Genomic DNA, 25,134 nt, shown 5'->3' with positions numbered 1-25,134 from the left:
ATATAGATAATTCCAAGTGTTAGCAAGAACATGGAAAAACTATAACCCTCTCTCCTACATTGCTGGTAGGAAGGTAAAAAGTCATTACTAACTTGGAACACAGTTTGACAGATTGTCTTTTTTTAATTTGAACATGAACTTACTATATGACCCAATGATTCCATTCTTAGAAATCTACCTGAAACAAAGTGGATCACATGTCCACTCAAAAGTATGCACATGAATGTTCATAACATCGTTATTCATAATAGCCCCAATATAGAAGCTTTCTAAATGTCCATAAACTAGAGAATAAACAAAACATGGTATATATCATTTTAATAGAATACTATTCAGCACTAAAAATGAATGAATTGCTGATACATAGTACAACATGGCTAAACCTGAAAAATATAATGCTAAGTGAAGGATGCTGGAAGCAAAAGACTACATAATGCATAATTCCATTTATATGAAATGCTCAGAAATGGCAAATTTATAGTGTCAGAGAAGGTCAGTAGTTGCTAGGATTGGGAGTGGAAGTGAGGAATAACAAAGGAACTTTTTGGGATGATGGAAACAGAATCTAAGACTAGATTGCGGTGATAGTGTAAAACTCTATAAATTTACTAAAAATCATATTACCGGTCCTTTACAATGGGTGTATTTTATGGTATATAAATTATACCTCAATAAAGGTCTTAAGATAACAAGAAAAAATAAGATCTTTCCCATGGTATTTTTATCTTAAATGTCAGATTGTGGCATTGATGCATGTTCAAAGGTGAGGTTAGAAGACACCACTAGAGAATAACAAAATAAGACACCATTTCAGATGGCATAATTAGTAGCAATGGTAGCTATGGACATGGTGATTAATCATTCCAGCACTAGAAATACAAAATCTTGCGTCCTGCTTACTCTCCCTAAGATCTGGATGTTGACATGTTTAGCCTTCCCACTTGTAATTATCCTCCCTCCAAATTGGAATAAGGATTAACTAATTATAGTGGTGCCTTCAGACATGAGCCATACCAAACACCCTGGTAATGAAGAACTGTCCTGTCTCTAAAAGTATGCCAGAAAGCCTTAAAGTCTTTGGTATCTGCTTTGAGGTCCAACCCATAGAGTTTCTCCAAACTAGTTTAGCCAGCACAGGTACACCCTGCACTTTCACTAACTTTACTTTCTTTAAGATGCTGCTTTGGATAAGGTAATTTCTTTCCTAAAAATCCACTGTAGCTCTCAGTTGGTCCAATGCAGAAAGCAGCAGTAGTCCATCAAAACGGCAGGATGTGGTGTTAGAAGTCATGGGTTTAAACCTTGGCCTTGACATGAACTAGCCATATGGCTTTAGCTAAGTAACTTAACCTTTTTAGCCTTATATTATTTACCCCCCAAACTGGGATAATTCTGCCTACTCCATAAAACTACTATGAAAAATAAGCTAGATGGTATACATAAAGTAACTGACCCAGTATCTGTGTTAAATCAGAATGACAGTATGACAATTAACTCTTTCTAGAGTTTGGCCCCAATATTCCTATTTATCCTAATCTTATAGTAAGAAGATTCCTTATTCCAATCAAACCAGACTTCTAACCAACTGCCACCATGCAATGACTCTGGCTAAATCTTGCTCTCTGGGCTGCCTCCTCCCCAACTCTGTATTTACTAATCCTACCCATCTTTCAAGAGTCAGCTTAAAGCTCATCTTCTCCATGATGTTTAATCTGACCATTAACTCTCTAGACAACTAGTAAGATCCTTAATTATATATTTTTAAAATTTTATTTCTGTTTGAACATATCCCATTTCCTCAGGTATAGGAGACATTTCTGAAGGATACCAAGGTTTGTTTTATATCCCCCAGTGCCCCTTGCAAGGTCTGAAGTAGGACAAGATTCTCAACTTATTTTTTTTTCCTGAGGAGTTCCTCAAAGAATAACTTGAAAACACTATTCCAGTCCATCTTTTTCATTTTATAGATGAAAAACTTGTCCCCAGAAAGGGGAAGTAACATTCAAGTTTCACATGAGTAATTTGGTATTAGAGTTGAAAACAGAATTCAGGTTTCCTATGGCAGATACTTCGGGCTGCCCTTCAATATCAGTTCTCCTACACATCTATAGGACTACCAATTTTTAGCTGGAAACATGGTCACCCAGAATAAAGACTTCATGTCTCATCCTTACTTTAGGTAAGTGTGGATATGAGTTGTATGAAATGGGATAGAAGAGAAAGTGCTACATAACTTCATTTTCTCCTTTCTCCCCCTACTTTCTTCATCCTGCTGTCTGAAACACAGATGTGATGGTAAGAATTCCATTCTCGATCCACACTGGATCATGGGATTGAGGGGAATGCCCCAGGGATGGCAGGACAAAAAGCTGAAAAAACTGACTCCCTAAGGCTTTCAAGGAACAGACTACAATATCAGCTCTGGATTGCCTATAGGCTTTTATATGGAAGAGAAATAAACTTCTGTTTTGTTTAAGGTGCTGTTATTTTAGATACAGATTTGGCTATTAGTTGTTGGCAGCATAACTGATCCTGTTACCCCTCCTATCAACTTTCTAATGCTCTTAGTTTTTCACATTGCCTCTAGACATATATATTAACTCATTCTTTCATTCATTAAATAATTTACTTAATAGCCATTCAGGATGCACTTACATTCTGCCTGGCATAAATCTAAGAGGGGGCTGGAGTGGACACAGGAATGAAATGTACAAATCCCGCCCTTAAAATTAAAAGTCACAAGTATTGAATGAACTTCTCACTGTCTTAACTCATATCACAATTCACAGATTGGCAAACACTCATCTCAGAATTTCTCTGACAGTCTCATATCAATTTCATTGTTCCCAGTAATAAAATGCTGATCAACCTATATGTGCTTAATATCTTGTATTTGCCTCTCTACATCCACTCTTTGCCCTTCTCTATCATTTTCTTTGACTACTGTGGCTTACTTGTATGTACTGCATCAATGGACTCTCTTGTCCTCTGACTTCTGGTTGGGTTGGTTAATAGGGACCCCTAGCAGGAAATCAGACGGAAGTAAGAGAATGAGTTCTACATACTTAGTTTTCTCAGCTCCCTCCCTGTGGGGTCATCTTAGGCTAACTTTTTCCTTAACTGAAGGTCACTCACTGTTTCACTCAAGATGGCCCACAACATGACTCTACTATTGGGTTCTGATAACCATTCCTTCCCTTCACAGCCTTTGAGTTCTAGCCCCAGGGAAATGCCCCAGGGAAACCCCGAGGTTTCCCTACACACTGCCCACACCTTGTAAACAGCCCATTTATTAAACCCTCCTCAAATTATCCTAATATGAGGCTGCCATCTGTTTCCTGCTAGCATGTTGACTGATATACCATGTGTCCAATTCTAAGTTCAAAATATATGGGCATTAGATACACATGGCACCTACCAGAAGCACTGTTAGGGAGAGGGTTAGAGTAAAGGGAAGATATTTAGCAAAATCTTAGTGCATAGAGAATCTCAGACTATAAGAACATCATCATGACCACTAGCTTTTGAGATCAGATTTGACTCTCAGGTACCTGAGCCATATGCAAGCCCTCCTTTTTTCTCTTTTTTTTTTTGGAGGGGGGGTATCCTGGACTAGACTCTATGTCTTTTAAACAGTTTAGTCTTGAAAACTTTCAGTTAGAAGTGGGGTTCCCTTCTAGGTGGAATTCACAGTCACTGGGCAGAATCCATATTTCCACCACCATGTATCAGAACCTCCAGTATAGTACTTTCTGCTAATTCCACCAGTATCCTCTTGTAGGAGCTTTAAAGTACTCAGTATGCCTATTTTAGAGGCATAATCCACAATTCTTAAAGAATGAAACATAAAAGCAAATTATCACCTGTTTATTCATTACAAGTAACTGAAGTATCACTGACCACAGAGAACAATGGTAGGGAGAACAATGCACCCCCCTCCCAAAATGTCCAAGTCCTAATCCCAGAAACCTGTGAATATGTCACTTTACAAGACAAAAGGGGCTTTTACAGAGGTGATTAAATATCTTTAGATGGAGACATCATCCTGCATTATCTGGGTGAGCCCAACATAATCACAAGGATCCTTAAAAGTAAAAAAAGGGGGCAGGAGATTCACTGTCTGAGTGATTCAGCATTAGACTCAACCAGCCATTGTTGGCTTTGAAGATGGAAGGGAACTACAAGCTAAGAAATGCAAACAGCTTCTAGAAGCTGGAAAGGGCAGGGAAATAAATTCTCTCCTAGAACCCCCAAAAGGAATGCAGACCTGCTGATACCTCAATTTTAGCCAGAAAGACCAGTTTTGGACTTCTATTGAACGGTAGGATAATAAATTTGTGTTGTTTTAACCCACCAAGTTCGTGGTAATTTGCTATGCCAGCAATAGGAAACTAATATAGAATGTAAGACCAAAATCTCCAGACCCAGGGAACTAAGCCCAGGGTAAGGAAAGGCTGGGAACTGAGGGATGACAGAGACAAAACACAGTGGGCAGCACAACAAACCGCACACCAGTTGCTAACCTGCACTGCAGACAAGTTGCATTCATTAAAAGACAAATGTATGTTTTATCTCAGAGACTCCCACTCATAAAATGCTTTCATGCCTTTTGTAACACCTAGTAGAAGCTTCCCTCTTTTTTCTCAGAGTTTTTGGGAGTCACTAAAATTTTTGTATTTTGTTAGCATTATCATCTTCATTCAGAAGGACAAGCATTTGCCTCATATCTTATTCTGTGACTTCCTGTTAGCCACAGAGGCAAAGAATGGCACAATAAAAATAACTATTCATAAAAGTTCCAGAGCATATGCAAAGCATCAATATCTATTATTTGCATTCTATAAAAACCCATTGCTAAGCACTTCTCCCAAGGCTGCCTGTTTCAGACTAGGCCTTACCACGCTCTGACCCAGCTGCTCCCGAAAGAAGTAATCCATGTTTCTCTTTTGCAGGCTGTCAAGGTAATGCTGAAAGCGTGTGTATGTATATGGGTAGCAGTAAGCAAATTGGTAAATATCTTCTTCTCGGTCAAAACAAAATGCAAAGGACATCACATAATTCTTCCTATGGTCCGGACACCGGTAGTAGTAAACATTTTTAGGTGGCAGCCTTTGCCTGAAAGATACAAAGAAAAAAAATTGGGCATATCAGATAATCATTGAAGCTTCAAAGGTAATAAACAGGAATAAATGCCCAAGAGAAAAAAACTGTAACATCAAGAAGTCTAGGTGGTGTCTGGGAACAACAACCGTACCACCTATGGTCAAAAGGAGTCCAGGATTTGGCAGCACTTTATTCAAATTCCAGCTCTACCCTTTATCAAATGTTTGGACAATGCAAAGGTAAACAAAGATGAACAAGTTTTAATCATTGTTTACTATTATTTGGAGCGCTCATTACATGCCCAGGCAATGAGCTAGATTCTTTTTTTTTTAATGTTTATTTATTTATTTTGAGAGAGAAAGAATGCATGTGTGTAGGGCAGAGAGAGAGGGAGACAGAATCCCAAGCAAGCTCCGTACTCTCAGCACAGAGTCCCATGTGGGGCTTGATCTCACAAATCATGAGATCATGACCTGAGTCAAAACCAAGAGTTGGGTGCTTAACTAAACTGAGTAATCCAGGCACCCCAGGGAAACTCAGATTCTTGATGTATAATGGTAAATAAGAGAGACAACATGTTTATCCTCATGCAGTCTATATTCTGGTGGGGAAGAAGTCAATAAAATATTAAAAATAAATACATTAAACAGTTACAGACTCTTAAAGCACCTTGAGGGCAACTAAAGAGTATGATGTAAGGGGCATTTAGGTGGCTCAGTTAGCTGAGCATCCAACTCTTGATTTCACTTCAGGTCATGATCCCAGGGTCATGGGATTGAGCCCCACATTGGGATCTGTGTTGAGCGTGGAGCCTGCTTGGGATTCTCTCTCTCTCTCTCTCTCTCTCTCTCTCTCTCTCTCTCTCACCCTCTCTCTCTGCCCCTCTTCTACCTCCTGGCTTGCTCGTGTTCTCTCTTTCTAAAAGAAAAAAAAAAAGAAAAAAAAGTGTGATGTTATACTAAAAATAAATAGGGGAGGTCTACTTTTCCTAGGGAAGCCAGGTTTTTGTATTGTAAGGCTAATTCAGACCTTTTTTAAAAATAAGCTAATGTGCACTGTAAATATTGAAGGGGGAGGAAAGAATATTCAACTTTCTTTAAATTATTACTATTGTTTTTCTACAGAGCATAACATGACACTAATTTTCCACAGAAGCACTTTGGGAAATACTGCTTCAAATATACTGTGTAAGCAGTTTTGCTAAGTCATCATGCTCATTCTCCAATAAGGAACTCTGAAACATATGCATGAGAAAAGGCAAAATGTTCCAGTCATAATTCCCATAACTTTTTTACATTCATCCACATCACAGGCTCACTGTACCCTATCATGATGTGTGACATCCAAACTATTCACAGTTTTCCTGCAGTGAATGACTCTTACTACTGTCTCTTAAAAACCCCATTAATCCTACAAAACCCATCCCAAACTATACATTTTCCATGATCATCCATTGACAATTCTGGGCCAGTCCAGCTCCCACATTTCACAGCAACTCTTGCTTCTTTGTTGATGGCTTCGTAAGTCTTACCCACTCAAATCAGTTTGGAAGCTCCTAAAAACACAAGTATATTTCTGGGGGCTACTGGCACATTGGGTGAAGGATGCCAGGCTCATCTGTAGGGTTTGGCATTCAACTGAAAAGCCATAGGGCCCAGGAGCATGTGAAGGAAAGTGTGAGGAGGGTGTAGGTGATGAGGTAGAAGAAAATAACAATGGTGGTGACTCCAGGTAGGGCAGCCTGAAGAAAATTGTTAAAAGCACCCAGAGCATTATAACATGCTAGTAGTTTGTTGCAGAATCTTGCCTCTACCTTGGTGTCCTTCTGAAGCTGCCTAAGTAGCTAGGGTGGAAATTAAGGCTGTGGGCTTCCTGTGGAAGAGCAGAGGTTACAAGACACTAATTCTGTACATACAGCAAGCTTCTATTGTTTGCCTGTAGCCCTGGGTCCCATGAACATCAGACATTAAGTGAAATGCAGAGAGGGGAAGAAGATGCAAATTAAGGAAGAAAAAAAGGAAAAGAAAGATTGAGAAAGGAATGAGGGAAGAGAGAAAGGAAGGAATGAACAGAATATGCATAGTATGGGTTGTTTATGGGGCTTATTCAGTACCTGATTTATTGTACTTTATTTTTTTAATGTTTATTTATATGAGAGAGAGAGAGAGAGAGACAGAGAGAGAGAGAGAGACCATAAGTGTGAATGCTCAAGCAGGGAAGGGGTAGAAAATGAGGGAGAGAATCTGACAGTGCAGAACCTGATGTGGGGCTTGATCTCACGAACTGTGAGATCATGACCTGAACTGAAATCAAGAGTCAGATACTTAACCAACTGAGCCACCCAGTCACCCCAAGTACCTGATTTAATTCGCATAAAATCATTTGGTCAAGGTGGGTATTATTCCACTTTGCCAATGTGGTCATGGAGGTTCATGAAAGTTAAGGAGCTCACTCATTACATCAAGTGAGTAAATGATAGAGCTGGGACTCCAATTTGTTTCTGTCTGATTCCAAGTCCAGTACCTAGAACACTCCTCCATAGTCCTTGATAAATTATGAACTTCTGCTATTCCAGATATGAGTGTGTGCAAAAGCCAGGAGGCAAGAGAGAAAAAAGCAAATGTTGGAACTGAAAGGAATTCATCGTGGCTGAAGTACAAAGAGTGAGAAGGGAATTCATGAGTAATGTGTCTGAAGAGGAAGGCAGAAGCCAGACTAGAAAGGGACTATATGAACCATGTTAAAGAATTTAAAAATGGTCCGGAAGTCACAGGGTACCTTTCAAGTGAGTGAAAGAAGTAAAGTACCATGACTGCCAGTCCAAGGGATCGATGATAGTGGTCAGAAGGACAGAAGGAGAGTAGCTGCACAGGTGTAGAAAACAAGACAGATTTGACTATTTTAGAAAAAAGTGGCTTAAGTGATGGGACATAAGGTCTAACTAATATGGGTTAGAACCTGGTAGCACTGAGGAAGGCCGGATGGTAGAGAGAAAAGCATAACCAATAAAGGAACAGGGATTTTCATATAAACATCAATGGTAGTATCAAAGGCTGTCTAGGGATGTGTTTGGGCCCACAACAGAATCCATTTACGTCCTACTCCCAAAGCCACCACAGATAAATATACAGGTAACAATAGTCTTCTTGTAATGTAAATACAACTTTTAAGACAAGTGCTGCCCCCTCCCCCAGGCACTCTTCCTTTCCAGCCAGATTGCTACCCTAAACCTTCCTATATTGAAATTTTGGGGCTACCAGTGATGAGGCAGAAAAATAATGGCCTGGAAGGTGCATGGGGAGTCAAGAGGAAAGTCGTCCTCTCCTGATACTTCTGTCTATGGAGTATAAGTGAATCAACAGTTCCTGAGAGGGAAATGGGGGGAATAATGACCTCCAAGATATCAGGTCTTCATTGTTTTATGTAGCAAATATTTGTTAAGTATCATGTACCAAGCATTGTTTGTCTAAGAGAAGATGTAAAGGAAGCAGTGGACTAAAAGTCTGAGAACCCAAGTAAGATTAGTTACCATGAAGCTGAGTTTCAGAGGAAAAAGTGGAAAATGGAAAGTTCTTGATAGAGAAGGGAACAGTGAAAACCAAGATAAGATCAGTGCAGAGGTAAGGGTATAGAAAGAACAGATGATAGTCTAAATTTGTGATGTGATTGAAACATGCAGAAATGTGAGGCTGATGGACTAACCTAGTTTCAGGGTTCCCAGTTTGCATTCAGGAAGAATGCCAGTTGAAAGTGGCCTTGAGGTCTCTGGTTAGTGACCTGTGACCCTAGCTTCAGGCCCTGGCTCACAGATCTGAGAGCAAGGTGAGCATGTTTTCATATGTTAGTGATTCCTACAGTGACGGGCCCCTCAGGTTATGATGCTGATGTTCTCAACTCTTCATTTACTAGTATATCCGATCAGGGTCCATGCTTTAAATTCAATCACCCCAGTTTTCTCCTATTCTAGCCAAGTTTAGCAACTTGACTCTGAGAGCCTACCATCTCTACCAAATTTGATTATGTGCTATCAAGAGAATTCGTCTAATGCTTGCAGCTGTCCCAGCTCCTCTCCTGAGTGGGTCGGATGCCTAACCTGATTTGCAGACAGAGTGAAGGTAATGGGCCCTGGGGTAATCATTCAAGGAAGTCAAGATGCTGCTCAGGGCTTAGATTTTCTAGAATCTACTAAGAGTACAAATAAAAATCCATTTGAGAAGGGCTCAGTAGGCCAAATTCATGAGGACTTTCAAGTAACACAAAGAGTAGAGGAAAATAAGACTGGGACTAAGTAGGAGGAAACATGTGTCTCTCATTTGTAATGCATTTCTGGTTTTTCTCTTATTTTGCTTATTATGTTTTTACTATGTCGCAGGCATCATGTTGAATGTTGTATATGCATTATCATTTAAACCTCACAATAATCCCATGAGCCAGGGGCTATTAACATCCCCTTTACATAGACAAGAAAATTGAAGCTCAGAGAGGTAAAAAATTCCCTGAAGTGACAGGGTTAGTAATACTCAGGGCTTATATCAGATGCAGACTAATGTGACTTTGAAGTCTGTGCTCATAATTCCTATGGTACCTTGCTACCCTCCTTTCTCCCTTTGCCATCCAGTCATAGCCCTATTTCTGCTTCCAGAAAAACCTGCTCTCCCAGTACTCTCCTGTTAAAGACTCTTCAAACAACTCCCTATCTTCATATTCTGGTTTGGCCTACAAGGCTCCGTGAGATCTCCCTGTGATCCAGTATCACCAGCCATTTCTTCCTCCTTGAATCCTATGTTTTATTCATACTGAGCTACTTACAACTCCCTAACACAATTTTATGCTATTCCTCCCATACCTTTATGGGATCTCTTTTTATTTGATCTTTCTTTCACTTGGAGTGATTCCCCTGTCATCTTACCTACTTGGTGAACTGCTACTCATAGATGTGCATAAGGTAGACTGTCAATAAAGGCTAAAGTATTTTTTTAAATGAACTAATTAATTAATGGACAAAAGAATGTATAAATAAATGTCTACCCTTTAACATACTTCCTCTCTGAATCCTTCTCTGACCATTCAGTCTTCATTAATTTATCTCGACTTTGACACATAATAGTAAAATAAGTTTTATAACTTGGTATGTCTGTTAATAATGAACACCAAAAGTAAATGGAGATTTCTTCAAAGAAAGGTAGGCTTCTTGAAGACAGGAAGAGTGTCACCTTTTCCCTCTCTTTCTCACTTTTCACTTTGTCACTTTCCTCTCTATCGTCTCTTCACAGAGAAGTTAACAATACTTGCTCATTTTAAAAAGCTGTAATAAAAGGAAAAGAAGACTCATCTCTGAAGATAAATGGTAGACATCATAGGGAGGTGGATTGTAGCTCAGTATAGAGACTCTTTAATATTCAGCTGAAGGGCAAGTAGAAAGGCCCATGTTATAGGGGAGTGCAAGCATGGGAAGCTTTATGGGATCCCATCAAGTAAGTTCCTATACTTGATGTTAGGTTAGACAAGGCTGCCTTCTGATTCTGTTTAATACAGATAGTGTGAGATATCACTGAAAACAATACAACAATAATGATAACAGCTATTATAATTCCTAATATGTATATATTATTGACCATGTGTTAGGCCATTGTAAATAATTATAATATATTAAGTTCTTTAATCCTCACAACCATCCTCTGAAGTTATTCCTGTCATCCCAATGATATGATGAAAATGAATATGGGGTCAAGAATGCTTGTTTTTTTTTTAAGTTTATTTATTTATTTTGAGAGAGACACAGCAGGGGAGGGGCAGAGAGAGAGAGAGAGAGGGAGAGGGAGAGGGAGAGGGAGTGGGAGAGAGAGAGAGAGAGAGAGAGAGAGAGAGAGAGAGAGAGAGAGAATCCCAAGCAGGCTCTGCCCTGCTAGTGTGGAACCCGATACAGGGCTTCAACTTAAGAACCACAACACCATGACCTGAGCTGAAATCAAGAGTTGGATGCTTAACCAACTGAACCACCCAAGTGCCTCAAGAATTCTTGTTCATAAGAGGAAACTTGTCCACGACTCCCCAGAAGACTTCATAAAGGAAAGAGTCCAACATCTGATCCTGCCAGAGATGCAGAGAGATTCAAGACCTGGAGTGTGTGCTCTCAGGACTCAGAAACTAAAGGATGATCGAGCTGTTGGAATAAACCATCATCGTGGGTCCATCCTGATGACTAAAGAGGACATCCAAATGTGTGAGGGCACCCTGTAACTCACATCCTCAGATCCAGTCATGCATGAACATGTGAGTGAGCAAAGCATACACATTCACACACATGTTCAGTAAATACTGAACACATTCCAATCATACTATATATACCTCTCTACTATAGCCTCTATCTAATTATATCAATTTGAATATATACCTTTCTCCATCATTACACTGAGCCTCTCCCAAGGGCGGGGACAATGTATTGTTTACCTCTGGTTCTGCAGGACCTATATAGAGCTTTGCATATAGAGGTTCTCAAAATGCTTATGAATTGGGTAAATGAATATATTTGTGAGTGAACTTTAAGGGATTAAAAATTGGAATAAATAATTTCAGCCATACCAATCTATGTATAGTGTGCTCTCTCCATGTGAAACTGTGAGTCATGCCCTGAATACATTATGTTCTCAAAAACCTTCATGCCTTTTAAAATGCTGTTCCTTCTCTCTGCAATTGCCTTCCCCTACTTTTCTACGTAGTACATCCTTATGTAGAGAAGTGAGACCCAGCTCAAATGACATTTCCTCTTTGAAAGCTGTGTCAGCAACTCCATGAATTAATTGCTCTAAATGCTAATTGTAGACACTTGTATATTTCTAATTCATCTCAAAATCCATAGCACTTAGCATAGTGCTTGGCCCTGAAGAGGAGCTCAGAGCATGTTTGTTGAATTAATGAGTGAGTGAATTTATGACTTAATGAATGACTAAAATGGTTCCTTTCCATTTACCATACTCTCTGCCTTCTCTCCCAACTATCAGTCAAATTCCAGTACATCATTTTGGAGGTTACTAGAACACAGAAGAAGAGAAGAAGCCCAGGACCTAATGGAATACACAGGGCTCTCTAAAACAACAGCATTCCTTGCCCTCCTCAATAACCCTGAAAGACAGGAGCCCTAATTTGCTCTTTAATCTAACAGAAGATATGGACATGGACAGATGAGTTCCAATCCCACATTCTTCCTAGACAGTAGACACAATTTTTTTTCTTCATATAAATTCTAAAGGAGATAGGGCACCTGGGTAGCTCAATTGGTTGAGTGTCTGACTTCTGGCTCAGGTCATGATTTCACAGTTCATGGGTTCAAGCACCATGTCGGGCTCTGTGCTGACAGCTCAGAGCTTGGAGCTGCTTCAGATTCTGTGTCTTCCTCTCTCTCTGCCCCTCCCCTGATCACACACTCTCTCTCTCTCCAAAATAAATAAACACTAATTTTTTTTTTAATTCTAAAGGAGGAATCAAAACAAGGCCACTCAAATATAATATAAACACTTCCTGTATCCTATAATATGCTACCTGTTTGATGCACACTATTATCTGACTGATAAACACATTTCTCCCACCACTCCAAGGCTGTGCTCACTGAAATTCAGCCAACAATTGCAATTGTAGAAACAGTCTCTTCATTTCCCATCTTTATCAACCCAGAGTAGGGAGAAGCAACCTGGCATCCAGTTTTCTAGGTATTTTTGAAATTAAGGTAAGACTTCATCCCTCTTCCTTTCATAAGGGCAGCCAAATCTCTGGTTTGTCATTCATGTCAGCATGTGGCCTTTAGCCTACGTTTAGTTGGAACAACCTAGACTACCACCTGGCTGGAGTCAGTTGGCCTCCTCTTTTTCTTCTCCAGTGTCTGGCACAGCCAGGCAGCGGGCATGGATGCCCACTTTATAAATCCACCTTCCCTTTCCATAGGCAAACAGGAGCTATCCTATCGTCTCCCAAATAATTATAATGGTGCTCCTGTCACCAGCATATCTATTCTTATCTTTCACCACACTTTGTCACAGCTAATCTCTTGATGAGTCACAGGGAGGGGGAGAAAGAGAGAGTGAGGGAGTGCTCAGATACAGGCAACACATTTTTACACCGGATGTCTAATCTGATTATCATCTTATCAGAGGCTGATGGGCACTAGTTGTGGGAGGAGAGAGACAGAGCTACATACTGCCAGCTGAGTTTTTGATAACAAAAAAGACACTGCTCGATTCTTGAATTAACCTTTTTGTCCTACACACTGTATTGTTTATTTTTCATAGTTTATTTTACATGTAGTGTTTTTATTTATTTATTTTTTTATCTGTGCCTTCTGGAGAAGGACACCCACACACTGTGGCAGCAGCTGCTTCTATTAATTCCGAGCCATTAAAAAAATTAAAATTAAACCCAATTACCTCGTCTGGTTTAGAATTGGGGAATAGCTGAGACTGATTATTCCCCCTGGTCATGGACGGCAACAATATTCCTACCTACACGTGGCTGCTGGCAGAATGCTAATGCAGCCAGAAATTCCAGGGACAGGCTCTCGACACAAGGAGAGGCTCTAAGTCATGTACTCGATCTTCTCTAATCCAGATTCCCGAGAGGATGCAAGAGGAGGACCCTCGATAAGATATTGGAATAGCTATGGTTCTTGGGAAGGATCCTTCCTCTCTTTGTGCCTTGGAATAAAATGTGGTTACTAAAATGTGTCCTATATCCCTCTTAGGGTTGTTGTGACTCTTAGGTGAAAAGGACTTTACTTTCAAAACTATCATATCCTGGGCTACAGGATAGTGTATAAGGCAGTATCAGAAATGAGGTAGCAGGCTAGAGCTGGAATGGCTCATCTTTGCACTAAGTTGTGTACTAAAGTTACTTTCTTGCTGCATCCTGGGTAGAATAACAATAAGGGTTCAGCGTGTGAGATCTGAACTAGACTAGCATCTCCTTGTAATCCCCTTGCATACAGCCTAGTGTATAGAAGGCACTCACTAAGTACTTTGAATAAATGAATAAATAAGTCAGGCAGGGCTGAGTTTTGACTGAACAAATAGAACTGTGTTCACGTCCAACTGTAGATGCCTTTTAGCAATATAGTTAGAATACAAAAGAAAGAATGTGGGCTTGGGCTCTATTCTACTTCCATTACTTCTCAGGTAGTCTTGGATCTGGGTTTCCACATCTATAATATAAAAATAATATCCACTCATGGATTTGTTTTTTGTTCCTGTTTATTTATCTTGAGAGAGAGTGTGTGAGTGAGCAGGGAAGGGGGAGAGAGAGAGAGAGAGAGAGAGAGAGAGAGAGACAGAGAATTTCAAGCAGGCTCCACACTGTCAACACAGAGCCCAATGCAGGGCTTGAACTCATAAACTGTGAGATCATGACATAGGCTGAAACCAAGAACCTGACACTTAACCAACTGAGTCACTCAGGTGCCCCCATGGATTTGTTTTGAAGATTAGAGATGAGATTTGTACCTGGCATGTAACAGGTGCTCGGTAATGTAACTGTGATTATCACCATGCTCTGTACGATTAATAGTTGGCATCACACTATGTCTTAGTTCAGAACAATGAACTCCAAGTTCACACTAAGTGTGCTTATGGCATGAAATGGGCAGAATAGGTAGGATAGGGGACGAAGGAATATGTGACAAGGGACACCCCTGTTTTCTCTTCCTGATGATTCCCATGCCCGATATAACCAACACCTCCCTTTTATTTTTTTTAAGTTTTGTTTGTTTGTTTGTTTGTTTAGAGTGAGAGCATGAGCAGGGGAGGGGAATGTGGAATATGTTTAAGAAATAGAGTCCAAGCAGTCCTTATAGAGAATAGTCTAATAGCTTTTGGGATCATGTGGTATAAATCTAAAATTATTTACTTTAGGTTTTGGTTACTCTTAAAGAAAAAAAAAACTTCATAATAAACCCTTAACCAGCAATGAGCTCAAAAATACAAAAGTGGATGCTTCAAAATGTTCAGTGATGACTTTTCATTTCTCATGAAATTTAGTAATGGACATGTAACTTGTATGAAATGTTTGTTGGTATTTACGATCCACTGTAGGGGGTGTATTGATAACATGACCACATAAAAACCAGAAAAACATAAATCTGCTGAAGAAACATCAGCATCTACTTGATTGAACAGTTATTTTAAGAAAACTGATGCCCAAAGACTATAATTTAAGCATGTAAAAGCAGAAGCATAAAAGAAAAATGATTGAAATTGTTTTAGAAGAAAAATGTAGTATATATGAAAATCCATACTTCAGAGGGAAGTTAGTATCACTTTATTTAAAGTACATGACTGTTCTCTAAAATAATTTCAATCATTTTTAATTCCAAATTTTCTTGTATATAAAGTGGTAGCCATTGGGGCACCTGAGTGGCTCAGTCTGTTAAGCTCTGACTTCGGCTCAGGTCATGATCTTACAGTTCATGAGTTCGAGCCCTGCGTCAGGCTCTGTGCTGACAGCTCAGAGCCTGCAGCCTGCTTCAGATCCTGAGTCTTCCTCTGTCTCTGTCCCTTCCCTGCTCACGCTGTGTCTCTCAAAAATAAAAAAAAAAACAGTAGAAAAATTTTAAAGTGGTAGCCATTAATGTCTTTTCACTATTTGCAGACCTAAAACCAGCATCTTTAGATCAGTGTCATCAGATATTTCAAATAGAAAATAACAATTACAATGTAAATTAATTATTTTCATCTAATTCATGGAATCAAAGTAAAGCTTTTCAAAAATCATTCTGTTGTAGATATCATATGTTTTCACTCTTATGTGGATCCTGAGAAACTTAACAGAAACCCATGGGGGAGGGGAAGGAAAAAAAAAAAGAGGTTAGAGTGGGAGAGAACCAAAGCATAGGAGACTCTTAAAAACTGAGAACAAACTGAGGGCTGATGGGGGGTGGGAGGGAGGGGAGGGTAGGTGATGGGTATTGAAGAGGGCATCTTTTGGGATGAGCACTGGGTATTGTATGGAAACCAATTTGACAATAAATTTCATATATTACAAAAAATAAAAAAAAATCATTCTGTTGATGGTAAAATACTGTCTTAGTGGTAATGACATCGCCAATTCAGTAAAATAAGAAGTTCAACATTAAAGATAAAGTTACGTATTTTTTGCAACAATATGAATACAAATTTTGGTAAAAGCAAAATACTTGTTAAATGAACAAACATATGGAGTAGAAATTTATTTTTTAAATTGGTTTGTGGTGTCCATATAAATCATACTTGCATCCAAACAAACTTCTATTTTCCACCTTCAAAATAGAAACTATAGTATCTCAAAATTTACACAAAGTAAATGAACAATTTTTTATGAAGCTAATAACAAACCATACAAACATAAAATTTTTGTTTTTTTCAGGAAGGCAGACCATGCTTATTTTCTTTACTGTCTGCCATCAATAGGATTTGAGATTTTGAACATTTAATAAGCTGCTTTGTTAATCAACATTGATTTTGGTTTTTGTTGTTGTTGCTAATGAGACCTCTAAATTTTAGTAATGAGGCTCTGAATGAGAACAAAATTTTGGTTGCATTTTGTTCAAAATCAATTGAAAATTTTTAATCAAATATTCAACAATGAAGCACCAAAGTATTTCAGCTTTTAAAGCTTTTATCAAATTGCAATTATTGAAAACAAAGCTTGCAAACAAGAAGACATGACATTTATCTCTACAAAAGCATGGGAGGAACTATACAAATTAAATGATGAAAGCACATTTGGAGTACAAGATTGAATTTTGAAATTCAATGATTATACTTTGGGATAACTTACTTTAGGAGGAGAATTTTGTGATGAAGCTCCTATTTTTAATTGGATATTTATATAATATGTTGTGCCAGAGTAGAATGAAATTGAGAAGGCCTACAATTTTGCAGCATCTGCATTTGGTGAAAATTTGAAAGAGTCAAGAAGCATCTTATTTGAAAAAAGTTGTTTTATTAAAAAAAATAATCCAAGAAAATTTCTCTGAAGGGAGTAAACAAGAGATTAACTACAAAAATATTTGGATTGAAATGTTTATATATTGCAATACTAAAAAGCTTACAACTGAGAATGTCCTCGGGGTTCCTCGGTGGCTCAGTCGGTTAAGTGTCTGCCTTTGGCTCAGGTCATGATCTCGTGGTTCGTGAGTTCGAGCCCTGTGTGTCGGGCTCTGTGTTGACAGCTCAGAGCCTGGAGCCTGCTTTACATTCTGTGTCTCCCTCTCTCTCTCTGCCTCTTCCCGGCTCATGCTCTGTCTCTCTCTCTCTCTCTCAAAAATAAATAATAAACCATTAAAAAAAACTGAGAATGTCTTCTATTTAGAAGAACTTGCTCTAAGTTTACCAGGTACTTCAGTACCTATAGAGATAATGCCTTTTATTTAAGTTTATTTTGATCTACAAAGGAGAATTAATTGAACGTGTCAACAATTTCTAACTTCTTAACCATAAAATACAAGTCTGAAGAAGACTGAAAGCAATGTTATCAGAAATAAAACTAATAAAGCCTGACTAGAAAAAATATATTCTTCATAAAAATAACAATGATATAGTACTAGATACACATGTAGCTAAGAAACTCGTTGAAGCATGTGAATGTGTGCTGAAAGTAACTGAATTGATTTAAAGAAAATAAATATAAGTTTTTCAAAAATATTGCTTTAATGCATATTGATATGTATTTATTTTATTTTATTTTGTTTTTTATTTAGAACAAATTTTGGTTTTGAAAATTGTTTTTTAAGTCCAATGTAGTAAAACAATTGGCAGCTAATACATGAATATTTCCGAAAATATACAAAACTTTATTTTTAGTTTCCTCATTCACTTTCAGTTGGGAAGATAAATCTTTGTGGTCCTATCCATTTGCCAACCTGATTGCTGTTCTTGAACATCTTAAAGTTACCTAAAATTCAGCCTGATTAAAGTCAATCTCTTGACCTCCTCCACACCCGGACTTCTGAAAATGCTCCCAACTCAGTAAATAGACTGACCATCTCCATCCATTCAACTGAACACGACAAAAGCCTTAGAGGCAATCTTGATGTCTTCCTCTCTTTGTCTTTTTCCTTCCTTTTTTCATTCAACAAATTTTGCCTAAGAGCTTCCCGTGTTGCATTCTTCTAGATGGTGAGAAAGCAGAAGTAAAAAAAGAAATTCCATGCTTTTATGGAACTTAAATTCAAGTGAGAAAGAGATAAACAAATCAATACATGATATAGTGTAAGATAATGATAAGTGTAATGAATACAAATAAAGCAAAGTAACGGATAGTGAGTGATGGAGGGGCTATTTTAGTTAGGATGGTCAGAGAGGTAACCATTTAGTAGAAACTGACGGATACAAGGAAATGATCCATGTACGTGTGTGTGTGTGTGTGTGTGTGTGTGTGTGTGTATGTGTGCATGTGTATCCAAGAAAATAGTGGTCCAGAGGGAAAATCAAGCACAAAGGTCCAAGGGCAGGAATAAGTTTGTTATGTCTTTAGAATAGGAAGGTCAGTGTGATGAAACAGGAACAAGTGAGAAGGTGGTTGGTACAAAATTAATTAGGAAGGGAGGGTGGATCCAGACTACAGGGCACTGCAGGCCCTGACTGGAATTTTGTATGAGAAACCACAGTGGGGTAGAGATACTAAGGGTGATGAAATGAGTTGGTTTACATTTTCAAAGGGGCTCTGGAGTAGAAGAGTAGTCTGTGGTGGGCAGGAGGGGGATGACAGCCTGAGGCCAGTCGGATAGCTATTGTAGTGGTCCAGGAAAAAGATAATGATGGCTTTAGTTAGAGTGGAAGCTGTGTAAGAAGTTGCAGGATTTGGAATCTATTTTGAGGGTAAACACTATCGAATTTGAGGATAAACTGAATATGAGATGTGAAAGTAAAAGCAAAGTCAATAATGACATTAAGGTTTTGACCTGATATCATTTACTGAAATTGTTACATCCTCCATCTCATTAAGGTCTTTAAATTCTGTCTTTAGAAGATATCTCCAAACTCTACTTATCTCTATTTCCATGTTTTTCCTACTTTGCTGAAAAAGTCTCCTACACTGCCCAGCTTCCTTTTTCTCACTTTTCTCCTCTCCAATCCCCTCTCCACATAGTTTTTCACAGCTTAATTGGATCATGTCATTTTCCGTATTAAAACTCTTACACAATTTCCAATTATGTTGGAATGGAGATCCAAACTATTTAACATGACTTTCTTACTTCCTCAGATGAACCAAGTTCATAGTCTATCTCAAGACCTTTAAATACTTTTCCCTCTATCTATCCAGTTCTCCACGCTAACTCCCTCCTTTTCCTAGTGACATCTACCCTTCATTTTTGTTTTACCTCAGATAATATCTTCCCTATCACCATCTAAATTAAACTCTCCTGTTAGTCTCCCTTGAAGCAACTAGATCCTTTCCCTAAAAGCACTACTTCAATTTATAATTACATGTGTATTTGTACTTGTTTACTTGCAGTTTACGTTTCCAGTAGGTTGTAGTTTCTATGTGGGTAGGGACAACATCGGTTTTTTTGCTCACCAGTGAATAACCTAGCATCTGACACAGTACCTGACACATAGTAGACTTATAGTAAATTTTATTAATTGAATGGAGTAAATATGTATGGGTGAGGGGATAATGACAGAGAAGGAAGGTAAGAAGGCTGATTGTTGGTGGCCTGCATGGGACAAGGAGTTTAAACCCACAGTCGGCTACTGGGTTCCCAGCAGAGCTAGGTAGGGGTGGGTATTGTCATGGAAGGGTTTCTAACTTGTTCCATTAGTTAGATTTTGCAAGACCTCACACAGTGCCTCTCTCAGAGAAAAGATAAAGACATTAATCATCTAGACAAAGGCCTCCTCTCATTTCCTCTTTCACATAATGTAGTTCCCTGATTTATTTCTGGATTCTTCAGGTTTCTGCTTCCACAACCATCAGATCAGAGCTTTTAAGCCAGAAGATTCATTGTTATGCAGCACTATCATGTGAGGAGTCACTGTAAGGCCTTCCAGACTGTAAAAGTAGAACTCAGTGTGGTCTACTCAACAGGAGAGCTCTCATCATAGTGGCTTCCCAGTATGGAGTGGTTATAGGCTGTCCCCCCGTACTCACTGAGTGGGGCACTGCCAGGCTAGGCATGACCAAAATGGGGGGGGGAGGGGCTGGGGGCTTAGCATTAGATAAAGAAATATAGAGAAGCAGGACCATCTGGAGTATTTCTGATTCATTACCCAACCCGAAGTCCTAGTACAGGGAGTACCTTTTCACTAAGTAAAATGAACTGAGACCTCAGTAGAAAGTCTAAGGAATAGATCATGAGAGTAGATTCCAGTGGACTGGAGTCCAAGAAAGCCAGAAAATGTCCTAAATTCCAGGTTGCTACATCCAAGGAGCTTAGTCAAAAAGCAAAGTGAAAAGTTATCTGGTCCCCAAACTAGGTTCCAAGTGTAGGGGGATAGGGCATGAGAGATAGTGATGTTAGAGCCAAGAATGAGTCAGCAACAAAGAAAGTAGATTGCCAAGGGAAAACTGAGAAGGGACAGAGGCATGGATAGCAAGTGACTTCCAGCTTTCCAGGGCAAGAAGTACAATCACAGTCTTGAGTGGATTAAGATGTGATCAGAATCAGTGAAAGGAGGAGAGCAGGATTACTTTCCAGAGATAATATACATACACGGTTTCAAGCCAGGTCACACCAAATTATTCTTTCCTACTATGACAAAGGGAATGAGGAGTAAGACCTACTTTAACAGGAATGAAAGGCTGGCATAAATACATGGGGAAAAGAATGGAAATGTTGAGGAGATATCCCTTAGGATGTCGGTCTCCAGTGGATGAGGAAGCTGGACCAGGCTATTGCTCCATGTGAAAAGTGGTAATGACTTGATGACCTGTGGATGCATAAGGACTGGCAGGCTGGAAGGTATGGCATTTGAAGGAAGCAAAGCACTGACCAAAAAACAAAGACTGAGATATGACACAACCTTGGGAAGTTCTGATACAGAAAGGGTAATCTTCCATAATGGTGCCAGAAGAATTACCGAGGTTTTATGACAGCTGCCAAGACCCCAGAAGGACAGATTAAGCAACACACAGCAGGTTATCAGGGTCATAACAAGTGTTAGGTCAGGAATGGGGCCTGACACAGGAATCAGAAGGAAAGGCAAAGATGCATTATCCTGGCTAGGAGGCTGAGTTAGGTTAGGACTTAGTCGTGATTCCAAGAAAAAATTCTGGGAAGGAAGGAACTTTCTGCCAGTGTCTCTTATGACTATGTACAGAATAGGACTGAACCCCTTACATGGCTGGGACTAAGTCTATAGGTAAGCTAAGTTGTAAAACCACAGGAGTCTACTAACAAGTGTCTAACTATGTCTAGCCTACTATGTCTATAATTACTTCTTTGGTCTCATTTCTTCTAGGAAGTTTTCTCTCCTTCACCACCAGTTATTCTCTTTCTCTGCCCCTGTGATCCGTGTATTACCCTATGATAACATGCATCAAACTTCATTATAGCTTAACATCATTCTTCCTTATCCCATTAGAGTGAGGCCATGTCTCTATTTGCACATCATGAAGCCCTAATGGCTAACCCAAGTTTGGTACATGTAATCACTACATAAATTTATTGAATCAGTGAGTCAGTGAGTAAGTGAGTAAGTGAATGAGAGAGTATATAAGTCAGGGAGTAGCAAAAGATGAGGTTGAAAAGGCAGATAGGGACCAGATCATATGGTTGGTGCCTTGTAAGCCATGTTGTGGAGTAAAGACTGACCCTAAAAGAAGTGAAGAGCCACTAATGGATTTTAAATATGTTCTCAGTGACTCCCATACTCAAAGGCCATTGGCTTCTAAAGGGGCACTGGCTATGTTTCATTAGATCACTCCCTCACAAATTAACTGGTTAAAATGTTGGCCCATAGCAATCAGCTCTGACATTTTGGTCTTCATCACATGAAAGACAATGTCTAAGTCAACTTCTCAATACTCATCTTCTGCCTGTGAATGGTACAGACTCCTTTCTATACCATTGATCTTCATAGCTAAAAAAATGTGTAAAAGAGCTTTCATACTTCAGTAGACTTATTAATCTTGGAAGTTCTAAATTCATGTATTTCACAACCTCCTACTTTTCAGAGTTATTATGCTAATCAAAATAATAAAATAGACTCAATCTTCTGGTAATTGAAATGAGTAAATGAACTTTGTAAGTCCTCTTCCTGAAAGTTAAGAACCAGAAGCATAGGGGGGTGAGGAACTTTTAATTTTCTTCCAACAAGAAATACATAATTGTTCTTTGAAAGATTTTCTTTGTAATCTATCTGGGAGGTCTATAAATTCTTTATACTGACACAACTATACACTTTTATAGAAAGATAGGATTTTTAGGCTTATATAGTCCAGTGTCTTCAAAACATTTTTTTTAGTTTCTTTAAAAGTGCTTTTTGAAAAGAAAGTTAGCAGAAAAGCACAATATATAAAAAAACCAAGCAAACACAAGGAGCATTCAGATGGCAAGAAATAAGGCAAAGGGGAGTTTCTGTTTGATCTGGTTCAATCTTTTCATTTTACAACTGAAGCTTAGAGAGGTAAGTGACTGGGCCAAAGCCATACTGGCTGAGAACTACTCTTCCAATTATGTTTGTTTTGTTCATTCATCAAACAATTGTTTATCAGGCACAGTTCTTGATGCTGAGGATAAATTAGTGTGTAAAACAAAGTTCACACTGTTATGGTAGATAATAGACAAATACTGTGTGTGTGTGTGTGTGTGTGTGTGTGTGTGTGTGTGTAGCAATGATCAGTGAGTGGTATGAAGGAAAAAAAGGCAGCATAAAGGAATAGAAAGTGAAGTAGGAGAATCACAAGTTTGTTCTATAGAGCTGTCAAAGAAGGCCTTTCTGATGAAGTCACATCAAAATGAAAGAAGGAGTCAGTCCAGTGAATTTCTGGAGGAAAAGTATTGCAGGCAGAGAACAGCAAGTGCCAGAAATGGCCCCTTGCTGGTCATGCTCCTGCAGGTATTTACCCAAGGGACACCAAAATACTGATTCAAAGGGACACATGCACCCCAATGTTTATACCAGCACTATCAACAATAGCCAAATTATGGGAAGAGTCCAAATATCCACCTACTGCTGAATAGATAAATAAGATGTGATTTATATATATACAAAGGAATATTACTCAGCAATCAAAAAGAATTAAATCTTGCCACTTGCAATAACATGCATGGAGCTACAGTATATTATGCTAAGCAAAATAAGTCAGTCAGAGAAAGTCAAATATCATATGATTTCACTCATACATGGAATTTGAGAAACAAAACAGATGAACATAGAGGAAGGGAAGAAAAAGTAAGATAAAAGCAGAGAGGGAGGCAAACCATAAGAGATTCTTAAATACAGAGAACAAACTAAGGGTTTCTGGAGAGGAGGTGGGTGGAGGGATGGGCTAAATGGGTGATGGGCATTAAGGAGGACACTTCTTGGGATGAACACTGGGCGTTATATGTAAGTGATGAATCACTGGATTCTGCTCCTGAAACCAATACTACATTTATGTTAACTAATTTGGATTTAAATAAATAAATTAAAAAAAAACTAACTACAATTTCAAAAAAGAACATACACATAAAGCTCCTGACATACACTGGTGGTCCACTGTTGGAATCTATCAGAATTATTTACTTAACTTTCTTTGAATGAGGCATTCTTGTCATAGTTGGCATTAGTAAATTTTGGCTGCTCAGCATCTATTTCCTTTCCTTTAAAATTTTTTTTTAATGTTTATTTATTTATTTTGAGAGAGAGAAAGAGAGCTCATGCAAGTAGGGGAGGGGCAGAGAGACAGGAAATCCCAGGCAGGCTCTGCACTGTCAGGGCAGAGATCCACGTGGGGACTGATCTCATGAACCATGAGATCCTGACCTAAGCCAATGTCAAAAGTCCGACATTCAAATGACTGAGCTATCCAGGTGCCCCCATTTTTTTTTTTTGATTTAATGTTTATTCTTGAGAGGGAGAGAGAAAGAGATCTGGAGCAGGGATAGGGCAGAGAGAGAGACAGAGAATCCAAAGCAGGCTTCTGCACTGTCAGTGCAAAGCCCGACATGAGGCTCAAACCCACAAAGTGTGAGATCATGACATGAGCTGAAGTCTGACCACCAACCAACTGAGCCACCTAGGCACCCCCTATTTCCTTGTCTTAACAACAAATTATTTCCTATACTTAAATAACTCCTTCCTCATTGGGTACAGTTTGTTGGAGTCAAAAGGAAAGGCCTTGCTGTCCCATAGCTAAAGCACATGACCTTATCTGGACTAATCAGATATGACCTCCAAAGAATCTGCATTTTGAATAGAGAAACAATAATAATAATAATAATAATAATAATGATAATAATAAATAAATAAATAAATAAATAAATAATAAAAGTCTTGGTGTTCCTTTATGTCCTGACCAGACTGCCCCACTCCAAGGCTGCTTTTGTGGCTTCCTTCCCTTGTGTTAAAGGTTTTCCCTTCTTGCTCACTCTAAGTCCATGTCTCTTTCCACCTCCCACTGATTCTGTAAGTCCCTAATATCCTGCAAATGGCATTTCCTTTTGCCAGAGTTAAACAGAATAGATTTCTATTCTTAGTAAGTAAAGAAACTGTATCTTATACATTTATAAATAACCAATTTAACTTGAGACAATGAAAACAGCACCAACATAAGCCATATTTGCCTTCTAGATAATTAGAATTATGTTGTTGAACAATAATGTTGATAAAGAAATTTTGAATTACATACATAGTCTTTGCCAACTCATTTGCCTCTCTGAAAAGCAATTTCTCCAACTAAAAAAACAAGAAGATTAAATTAAAAACCAAACAAAACAAGATGAAACTAACTGATCCTCTAAGAGTCCTTATTGAATTGACATTCTAGGATTCCAAAGACTATGAGGTTATGATTCCAAGAATTTCACTGTAATGTTATTAGTTTTATATCTTCAAAGCTCTAAACAAAGACCAGTAAAAAAAAAAA

At 38.7% G+C, this 25,134-nt stretch overlaps 1 protein-coding gene across 8 annotated transcripts in view; it reads right to left on the bottom strand.

The window, feature by feature from the left end:
- Positions 1-25,134, bottom strand: part of LOC131504751 (BEN domain-containing protein 5) — a 1,495,810-nt gene that overhangs the window by 519,784 nt on the left and 950,892 nt on the right. For all 8 annotated transcript variants that reach the window (XR_009258138.1, XR_009258139.1, XM_058717439.1 and 5 more), the window contains exon 5: positions 4,899-5,115. Coding sequence is in view for 6 of the 8 variants with exons in the window: in XM_058717439.1 (XP_058573422.1) it covers positions 4,899-5,115 (217 nt within the window). In the remaining 2 variants the exon portion in view is untranslated. The remainder of the gene's footprint in view (positions 1-4,898; positions 5,116-25,134) is intronic.

This window comes from Neofelis nebulosa, chromosome 2 (genome assembly GCF_028018385.1).
Source record: "Neofelis nebulosa isolate mNeoNeb1 chromosome 2, mNeoNeb1.pri, whole genome shotgun sequence".
Classification (NCBI taxonomy): Eukaryota; Metazoa; Chordata; class Mammalia; order Carnivora; family Felidae; genus Neofelis; species Neofelis nebulosa.
The sequence above is the reverse complement of the archived record's forward strand: the minus strand, read 5'-3'. Positions and strand labels throughout refer to the sequence as shown.